The sequence below is a fragment of the Tupaia chinensis genome, unplaced genomic scaffold (assembly GCF_000334495.1).
Source record: "Tupaia chinensis unplaced genomic scaffold, TupChi_1.0 Scaffold000511_1, whole genome shotgun sequence".
NCBI classification, from domain to species: domain Eukaryota; kingdom Metazoa; phylum Chordata; class Mammalia; order Scandentia; family Tupaiidae; genus Tupaia; species Tupaia belangeri.
This window is the reverse complement of record NW_006160024.1, coordinates 2546564-2557033: the sequence shown is the minus strand read 5'-3', so window position 1 is coordinate 2557033 and position 10470 is coordinate 2546564. Positions and strand designations below refer to the sequence as shown.

The following is a 10470-nucleotide window of genomic DNA, read 5'->3' as shown; positions in this document are numbered from 1 at the left end:
TTTATTTCAAGTATAGACTTTTTTTTTTTTTTTTTTTTTTTGCATCTGAAAGCTGGTCCCACAATATGATGTACCTTCCTTTCTGCATCTACCATTGCAGAGAGGGCAAGTCTTATGCTGTGGAAGATCTGAGCTTGGATACCAGTTTGTCAGACTGGATGGGACACAGCAGATGGCATGAAGAAGTGCCCTCATTTTACAGAGGAGTGTTACACTAGTTATGTGGATCTTTGGCTTCATCGCAGCATTCCCGTAGATAAGGGGTAATTCTTAACCCAGTCTATTGCCTGGTCTCCTGGGATGAAACACAATCCTGAATTAGGGTGGTCATCTAGCTTTTTATATCCAAAAAAACACACTTCCTATTCAGAAACATTTCAGGTTAAAACATAAGAAGCGGGAAGGGAAAAAGACACCTACTTTTTAGTTCATTGCTCTGTTAGGGGACAGCTGACCTGAGGCAGTATGGGCCCCAGAAACTATTACAAGTTGCTTTTTCTTCTTCCTGGGCAACTGTTCTTGGAAAGATAAAATCAGTCGTTGTGTAAATATAATGTATAGGAAAACCTAGTCAATGTGTTTTGACTGTCTTAGTATTTAAGTATTATCTAAAACAAAAACCATTAAATCTTTTTTTCTTTCCTGATTATTCATCTCATATTTATTATAGAAAATAGTGATGATGCTTGGCATAGAGAATTCGGGGTTCATGGGGGAAATACCAATAGGCTGGCTGTCCCAAGAGGCCTGATGGGGAACATACCTTACCTGGGAGAGGTTACCTTGATCCAGGGTCTGATACCGGCCTCACCCAGGACCGAGTTTTTTCACTGTAGAGAAGGAAATCTATCTCTCAAGGTGAGATTTATGAACTGAGCTCTAAATCCAATGCCCACAGACTAACTTTCAATAAGATCTAGATCATCACCACAACCGAAATGCGAGAAACCACACAGTCAGCCCTTCCTTCCCTTTGGACAGATTGACTTTACCTGTGAAGCCAAATAATGCTCCTGAGGTACCTAGAGGTCATGAAATATAAACATGGGACTTAGAGGAATCTGCCCTTCCAAATCACTGGCTGAGAGTCTGGATCAAGTCCGTGTTAGGAATACTCTTGCATCAGACCTCTGACAGTCCAAGCCCACGGCCAGGCCTGGTGACAGATCCTGTGCAGCTGTTCCCTGCCTGCACATTTACCCTTTTTTTTTTTTTTTCTTTTTTTTTGAGAGAGAGATATTTTTGCTATAGGGCTTATGCGTGTGCTAGAAAGATAGAAAGTGAGAAATCACCTCCCCAGGGGGGATGGCTACACCACAATCCCTTCTCCTCTTGGGATTTTGGGCACAGATGCACATGCACCAAGTGAGAGTTTTAGGTCCCTGGGTCCAGGACTCAAACTGCAGTTGACTCAAGTCCAGCAATATAACCATTGCGCCATCTGCTGGTCACTGCATTTCAGTTTTCTTTGGCTTCCAGAATGGCTCCTCTTTGCCACCCAAGGCCTTGAGTCAGCTGTGGTTTTAGATGTCCCCCTCAAAAGCACTGTCTTGATCTTCTAGCTTTGTTTTCTTTATTGACAGTCCCTTGCATGATGCTCCACAGTGCTACCCTGAGTCCTAATAATAACAGTATAGGTTAAACTGTCTAATATATAATTTTCAAGTTGCCAAATTGGAGCTTTTGAACAACCTGATCAGATTCAACAGAGTCTTCTAGCTACAAAAGGATATGGAAAGTATTGTGGGTGCTATAGCAACTATAGAAAAGTGCATCCTGTTTCTGGGACTCTTTGTAGACCCGCAGTCACCTCACATTTAAGCATGCAGGAATGGAAATGAGGGGAAGAAATGGAGAGATAAGATATTTGTGAAACACAGACATAGTTTATTGATGAGGATGTGTACATTATTCTCAACTGGACTGCGATGTGTATCATGCTGTGTAAAATCTCTTTACAGTCTAAATGATGTATAGCAATTGAATGTATAAATCATAATAATTTTAAAAAGAAAAATAAAATAAATAAATAAATAGCTGTTTCCCAACATAGGGAGCAGGAGGGAGCCAGAACAGGAAGGAAAGAAGGGAGGCCTTTAATCACAACTTAGAAGAAGATGTAGAGGGAATTAAAATAGAACTATAGGCCTTTGCCACAGTCAAGTCTAATGTCATTTAGGGACAGCTTTCTAGAGGTGAGTATAAAGCAAGAGTGAAAGGAAGAGAAGGAGAATTATATACGGTATTATTGTCCAAAATGGCAGCGAACCAGAGGAAGGCATAACAGTTCACATTTATTAGTGTTTCCTAGGAAATCTGCTGAGTTGACATGCCATAAAAGACTGTTTGTGCCTGCCTGGCACATGCTCCCCTGGCTAGTAAGAGCACCTCAATCTCCCTAGGACTGCCTCTTTCCCATTTAGTCTGTGTTTTAAAAGGAATGGACTCTTCCCAGGGGGATCATCTTGGCCTACCAGATCTCAGCATCTCTCTGGCCAGAGCCATAGGTTGATGATGGGGTCATGTCTCAGAACCAGACTCCATTTCCAAGACTTTTATTGGAAAGAGACTTCCTGGTAGAACTGCTAAAGAAGATAAGATGGAAATCAGAAGTTTGTGGGCAGCCATCTGACACCCAAGTGTACAAAACCTGCCAAAGAATGGTACCAACATGGAATGAACTTGAGAGCTGGAGAGAGCAAGGTTATGGTCAATGGCATCGCTTTGACCCTTGGTTAATGGTGTGCCTGGAGTCAGTCTAGCCTGGACTTCTTAGTTATGAGTCAATAAATTCCCTTTTTTCATAAGCCAATTCCATTTAGGTTTTTGTCAGTTGCTAATGAGAAAGTCCTGACGTGTACACAGGTATACAAACATTTAATAGGATAAACAACTCTTATTTAGTGTTTACTCTGGCCAAGTTCCATATTATCTCACTGCATCTTCACAATAGCTTGTGACATTCAGAGGAACTGGATGGTAAATGACAGGACTGCAATTTCGCTCTCAGTTACCTGAGTAAGCAAGCACCAGATACCACTGTCTTACGTTTTTAAACAGTAGATTCTTTTTTCTCTCAATTTCTTTTATACATTCAATCACATGTCACTTAGCTTGTTAAGTGACTGTTTCAACATGAATACATTTCTCATTAGTCCAGTTGGGACTACTATACATGTTATCTTCAACAGATAATAACCCATTTCTTTGTGTCCCATAAATGTCTCTATTTTTCCCCTTAATGTCTTTCCTCAGACTCTCCTCTCACCCTCTTCCCACACTGTATCTGGTATGTATTACCATTTTCTATGTATCTATATCCTCAAGTCACATCTATGGAATACTACTCAGCCAATAAAAAACAAGACCCTGGCTTTTGACAGAAAGTGGATGAATATGGAAGATTCACTGCTGAGTGAAGCAATCCAGGCTATGAAGGAGAAACATTGCATATCTCCACTTAACTGCACTTTATGGCCCAAATTGGATTCTCATCCAAGGGATTTTAACTCCTGTCCCCGAGGATGGTGACAAGGAAAGAGCCAATCAGAAATAAATTCCTGAACTGTTTCCAATTTACCAAACAGGAACCACCATGATAGCCAAAGGACTGCCATTTATTCTACAAATGAAGTGACATGATCACTTTTTACCATTAGTCACTATCCCAGGGATGCTAGTTCTGTTTTCTATTTCTTGACTGCTAAGGACTCAATGCCAGAATCAGGACATCGATTCAGCTGCTGTCACTAATCCCAAATGGAAATGTATCTCCCTCTTACATCAGCAGTCTTTGGATAATGCCAGGGCCAGGCCACACCAGTCTGGTGGCTCTGCCACTATATGCAGCCTCATCCACGTGGCCATAGGTGGGTCCCAGCCAACTTCACCCTCCAGCTAGTGGAAAGGGGGAAGTGAAGACAGGAGACACACCACTCCTTATAGTGTCACAACTTGGAAGCTGGATATGTCCCTCTGCCCAGCACAGAAGGGCCAGAACTTGTTCACATGTCCCCATGCATCTTCAAAGAAAGCTGGGAAATGTCTTATCAGGTAGCCACATGTTCAACTGAAAAGTCGTTCAAAAATGGGGGATAACTCAGTGTCTACCACAGACAGTCTTAGGATAATGGCCATGTCTCAAAGATGTAGATAACCTGGAGTACAAAAGTGACATTAGATGGAGAGGAAAAAATGCATCAAGTGAGCAGTGCCCAAATAGAATATATGCTGCACCCTACCCGGATTACTAAGAGATTAAGAGTATTCTATTCCAAAACCTTACTGCCTTCCCCACTTCTTATCTCATATCCTTTTTCCACTCTGTCCCCTGCAGTTCTACCAGAAGACCCAGAGTAATACTAAACTGGGTGACACCCCTCAGTCAAACATACAGGAGACTGTAGATGCCGGAGACACCAAAGTGAGCACAAAGGGCCTGACACATGGAGCTGAGAGTCAAATGGGGCACGTGTTAACCAAATAATCAGTGATATAAAAGAGCAAGTCATGGGCCAGCCAAGTGGGTAGTTAAGGCAGCTGGTTCCCACATGGCCAACCACACAGTTCAAGTCCTAGACCCAGCAACTTGAAAAACATGCTGGGCATGTGTGCACACATGCCAAAAATCCCAAGAGGAGATCAGTGGAAGAGAAGAGATTATGGTGTAGTCATCCTTCATGGGGTTGGGAGATACTTTCTCACTTTCTCTGTCTCTCTGTCTCTCTCTCTCTCTCTCTCTGACAAGTGCACAAGCCCCATGGCAATTTTTTTTTTAATTTGTAGATCCTGAAAAAGGCTTATCGATGAAAGACTTAGAAGGAACTGACCTCATCAGGTGAGGAGGCCCTCAGACCTGAGGGAAAAGAGGCAGAGAATGTTCTAGGCAGTAGGAGAAGCTTGCCAAAGGCCATTTATCCATCTCTCCCTCTTCCTCTCCCCTCTCCTTTTTCACTCTCCACACCCAACCCTAAGGCACTTCTTGGCTGCTTGTCCGTCAGTCCTTTTCTGCCTTCTTTACCCTGGGTGGGAATTCTAAGGGTCAATATTTGTAGCATTCATTGACTATGGTATTGTATTTCAGGCCCTTCCAAAAAAGCATGGCCCTAGGGTCAGAGCAGTATTCCCAACAAAATACTATTCTCTAGCTCTTGAATCAAAATCTAGTGTTTTAAGACACAAGATCAGTGATATCTGTGCTTGCCTGGAGAACCTGCCCCTGAAGACTCTGGAGACTTCTGAAATACACAGGAGATGTAGAAAAGTGTGAACTCTCTGAGCACACAGCATGTCAAACCTTATTTATTCTCAGTGTTAAAGCATATTGGCCTCAGAAAACCTCCATACTTCTGCTTCAGTTTCTGTAAGCAAACCACAACCTCTCCTGGAAGTCTGCCTCCAGTAAGTTGCTAAGCTACACAGCAACAATGCTTCAATCACAGAGAGCCCACTTTTTAAACCGCGTTAACACAGGCAAACATCAAGATGTAACCAATCCAATTATTTCTCTACCTCTCACTCAACCCGAGGCTACCCGGAGTTCTTTGGAAACCATTTTGGGGGGTTGCCCAATTCGAATTGTTTTACTCAATTAAACTTCACTAAATGAAATAGTCTGGAGTTTTTCTTTTAACATCAGATATTCCAAACATCATCATTGTTTATTCACTGAAGATGAAACCAGTGAACTGCTCAGACCTGTTCCCGCATGGATTTTCTTTGTCATTTTGAACATGTAGCATTGAGTTTTTAAATCATCAACATGTATTCATCAGGTTTAAAGACATTTGGGCTACCATTAGTAGCTTTCATAGTAATCTGGAATGAAAGGATGCTTAATAATGTGTAGCAAATTAGGCTTTATTGTTTTTTACTAGTGACAGACTCAAAAGTACAAAAAACTACCATTTTTCAAAAGAAATGTATAGAAATAAAATTGGGCATGAAACATGACGTAGCTTAGAAAAATGATAAAATAATCCCCCTTTACACACCTTCCCAAATGGCTCAGAGGCCATGGGGGACACCTTCTAGGATAAGAGTAATAATGCTCCTTCCTCCCTAAAGGGGCATTGGCCTCCAAATTTGTTAAATGTAGGAAATTTCAATACTGTTGCTTTTCCTTCATCCATGCTTTCCCTGTTATCTGAAAAATATCTCAGGTGGAAGATGACCCAGGATCCAGGCCCAAGTCCAGGATTCAATTAGCCTCAAGGCAGCCCTCCTGGTCCTCATCTGTCTCTTTGTGCTCGACCTAATAAGAAATGAAGAAAGTGGTTATGGAAACTCTCTTCCCAAGCTCACACAGTGACTCCCAGCCAGGGATAGACAAGGTGTCAGAATGCCTTAGGCTGGGTCAGGACAGGATGAGGGGATAGAAGGATTAAATCCCACACTTCCTTCAGTTACTTTCTCCACCTGGCCCTCTAGCAGACTGGAATGGAATAGCAATTGCAAACCTCAAAGATTATGAGTGCACTTGAAGGTGTGAAGTCGCTAAAGTTTCATTTTCTACATTGCCGGGCATGCAGGAGGCACCCGGTAAACACTGACAGAAAGAATGCATGCTATGCCTGGTACCACCTGGCTTAAGGGGACCTATGAGAATGGCATTTTATAAAGCAAGCCTTAGGAATGCCAAGGTAGCAAAAGGAGCTCCTAGGCAGTCTCTGAAAAGGCAGAATCAGGAAAGGCCGTCACTTAGGAAAGCTGGAGTCTCAGCTCAAAGGCAAGTCTAGCATCACAAAGTATCAAGAAATCTGAAGTGGAGCCCCCATCACTGGTTTTTATAAAGGCCATCTGGGGCTAGCAGGTGTAGAGCTTAAGGCAGCTGGATCCCACATGGCTAACTGCAGGGTTCAAGTCCCGGACCCAACAGCTTAAAAAACACACTATACAAAATCCCAAGAGGAGAAGGAATTGCAGCATGGTTATTCTCCCAGGGTAGGGGGTGATTTTTCACTTTCCTTCTCTCCTTCTCTCTCTTTCTCTGTTTCTCTCTAGCAAGCACACATACCCTATAGCCAAACTGAAAAATAAATAAATAAAAGGCTGTCTGGAGAGGAAGCCTCAGCTGGGGAGAGCACACATCCTGGAACCTCTCCCAGAGGGGGATGCGGTGTGGTAGAGCGGTCAACAGTGGTCAACAGGATGCGGGGCACCAACCCAACAGCTAACGCCTCGATAATTTTAAAAATCAACGTAATGCCTGAACCATGACGAAGACATTTTTAAAAAGTAAATACTCAGGACCAGCAGATGGCATAATGGTTGGGCCACTGGACTCCCATGTAGTTGACCATAGTTTGAGTCCCAGACCCAGTGGCTTAAAACTCACGCCAGGCACATGTGTGTGTGTATGCCCAAATCCTAAGAGGGGAATGGAGAAGAAGGGATTGCAGCATGGCCATCTCCCCTGCAGGGTGATTTCTCACTTTATGTCTCTGTCTCTCCATTGAGCACACATACCTTATAGCAAAACTTTGTCTTAAAATAAATAAATAGTAAGTAAAAAGCAAATACTCAGAAATAACTACACTTGAAGACAAAACAAAAAGTCACCTCAAATTCCCAATACCCCTAGGGTTGATACTATCTTGCTGGACCCATGGCACAGCAGCTCTTGGCTCTGCTGTGGATAGCTCAGCCCTGCTTTCCCCAGCCACTTACCCTGCAGCTACAGGAGAGGTAGGAGGCAAGGCCCACCTTGGCCTGTCCTTGCTCCACAGCTGACTCATGCGGCATCTGTGGGAACAAATGCCAGTGAGATGGAGTTCATCCATGGTCAGGTCTTCCAGATTTTTCAAGTATGCATAGACTCCCCCCCCACCCACAGCTGCTAGGTTCCTGCCCAATGATGCTGCAGAAGAGGAGCTATAGGAGAGTCAGCAGGAGAAAGAAGGCTCTAGCCGCCAGACTTCACTTCCTCAAAAGTCCCAGGTCAGCACAGTTAGGTAAAAATCAGATTTCTTTAAATATTTCACCCTGTCACTTGGGGAGGCTTTCATCTGCCCATGTGGTCTCTATGACATCTAACAGCCTGGCCAGCAGGAGCTCCTCTAGAAGCCCAGAAATGGGATGAGGCTGAGCAGTGACAGCTCAGTTCCCCTGGGCCTGTGGCAGCACAGTGCAAGGGAGAGAACACGTTCGCTGGAGGATGACAGGTCCATGGCCCAGCCCCATGGTCACTAGCTGTGTGACAGCAAGTTACTTGGATTCGCTGCACTTCCATTTGGCCAATGGTGAAACGAGAACAATAACACCCATTTTGCTTCTATTGAGCTCTAGGTATAATCAATCAAAAGCTCCCAACCAAGTGCAGGAAACATTCCTGACACACAATAAATTTTTGTTTTCCCTTCTTCTTTCTAGAAGGCAGCTGGGGAGCACCAGAGAAAGCAGGGAACAGGAGACTCTTAGACCTAGTTTCAAATATAGGCCCTTAACCTCAGTCTCTACAGCAGACAAAAATGCGAATCCTGACCATTGTTAGGAGGACTGACTTGTGCGTGCTCCAGGGAAGCTGTATGCTCAGTCAGCTCCTGCTCACCCTTGCCCGGGGCCAACATATCCACCTCTACTTCCTGCTCTTAACCCAGGAGCACCCTCGCGTCTCCCAGAGGAAAGCCCACTGGAGCATTGCTGAACCATCTGCTGCCTCTGCCTTCTCGGAAGTCCCTGTGTGTTTGCTGAGAGCAAACTGGAGAACTGTGCCTTCCTCCTTGCAACTGGCATCAGTTCTACCCAAAAAATGATGGATAGTGTAGCCTCAATTTAAAGCAAGACTTAAAGGGGACAGCCAGGTGGCATGAGGTTAAAGTGGCTGGGTCCCACAAGGTTAATTGAACGATTCAAGTCTTGGACTCAGTGGCTTGAAAAAAGCATGCTGGGCATGTGTGTGTCCAAAATCCCCAAAGAATGGAAGAGAAGAGACTGTGGCATGCCCCTGGGGGTCACTTTCTCACTTCTCTCTCTCTGTCTCCAGTGAGCACACGTGTCCTATAACCTTATCTTGTCTCTATTACCTTAACTCTAAGTGTGTGTGTTTTTTTTTTAGAGAGAGATTTTTGCTATAGGATACGTGTGCTTACCAGAAAGAGAGAGACAGAAAGCAAGAAATCACTCCCCAGGGAGGATGGTCATGCCACAATTCCTTCTCCTCCATTCTCCTCTTGGGATTTTTGGCACGCATGAGCATGTGCCCAGCATGAATTTAACCACCAGATCCAGGACTCAAACCATGATCAGCTATGTGAAAGTCCAGTGACATAACCATTATGCCATCTGCTGGTCCCTTGCTGTGCATTTTTTAAGATGTTGTTATCTGCAAGGCTCTGACCCCCTGATGTCTGGAGGTGGGAAATTGGGTCTGGCTACCTGGAAAGTTCCTGACAGAACTGAGGACCAGTGGGTCCTTCTGGAATGAAGGGTTAGGGATGGCCAGGGAGATTCTGCAGGGACGTACCAGCTCCGGGGCCGCCCGGAACAGTGAGCTGAGAGGGTAGTGCAGGAAGTTGAGGCAGGTGGCAGTGTAGAGGTCAGCGTAGCGGATCAGCTGGCTGGAGAAGAGTGTCTGACGGAAACCGCAGCGGAATAGGCTTCCCATGGTGCGGTAGCACAGGTCCAGCTCCCGGGTGACCCTCTGTCCAGAGTGCAGCATGCTGAGTTCCGATCTTAGCCCATCTCGACCTCCACCCCCCACAGCACTGGCCACCCACCCCGAGGGCAAGTCTCTCCAGCCCCTGCTTGGACCAGGCCCAGCTCAGCCCTCACCTACTCCTTCCCTGGACAGCTCTGACCTCCATGAGTCTCTCAGTGGAGACATGAAGGTCTGGACCTTCCGTAGGGAAGGGGCTTCACGTTTTAAACCCACAGGCCACGCACTCAAGCTTTTGGAGTTGAGGCAGTGCTCCACTCCAGGCTTTCCTCACAGTTGCTGCCTGGCCTAAAGAGTGACCACCCAGGACTAAAACCGCAGCATACTTCACCTTCTGATGCCCCAACGGAGAGCTTGGCAAAAGGCCACACCTCTAACCCCGCTTCTGCCCCCATGGCAGGCCCTGAGCCCCCACCAGGCTCTGCTGTTAGAACTTGGAGAACTGGTCAGAACATTGACTTCTGAGGTAACCAAGGGTGTGCTGTCCCCCACCTCCCCCGAGCCCCAGTCTCCGTATCTGGATGATAAGGGTGACTATCTCTGCCCAGCACCACTCGCAAGGCGGTGGGAATGACCAAATGGCCATGTTCCACAGCCTTGTGCTCTGCAACCTGCAAGGCTTGGCAAAGAACCTTCATTACTGGTCCTGGCTGTGCCTGGGGCTGCCACGTGGCCTGACTCCCACTTGACCCTGCTGCCCTATGGGAAACTCCCAGCTTTGCTGGCTGGTCAATAAGCCACGTGGGATTTTTTCTTTCCTCTTTTTCTCAGGACCCATCAGCTCACTGGTATCACGTTTTTTCAGGCTCTTTCCC

The 10470-nt window shown here is 45.4% G+C and overlaps 1 protein-coding gene across 1 annotated transcript in view; it reads right to left on the bottom strand.

The window, feature by feature from the left end:
• Positions 1 to 5943: 5943 nt before the first annotated feature.
• The window catches only part of NT5DC4 (5'-nucleotidase domain containing 4), a 10448-nt gene continuing 5921 nt past the window's right edge, over positions 5944 to 10470 (bottom strand). Inside the window, exons 16-18 of the mRNA XM_006156679.3 lie at positions 9464 to 9640; positions 7669 to 7743; positions 5944 to 6253 (exon numbers count right to left, since the gene is read on the bottom strand). Of these exons, the coding sequence (XP_006156741.1) occupies positions 6200 to 6253; positions 7669 to 7743; positions 9464 to 9640 (306 nt within the window). The 3' untranslated portion in view covers positions 5944 to 6199. The remainder of the gene's footprint in view (positions 6254 to 7668; positions 7744 to 9463; positions 9641 to 10470) is intronic.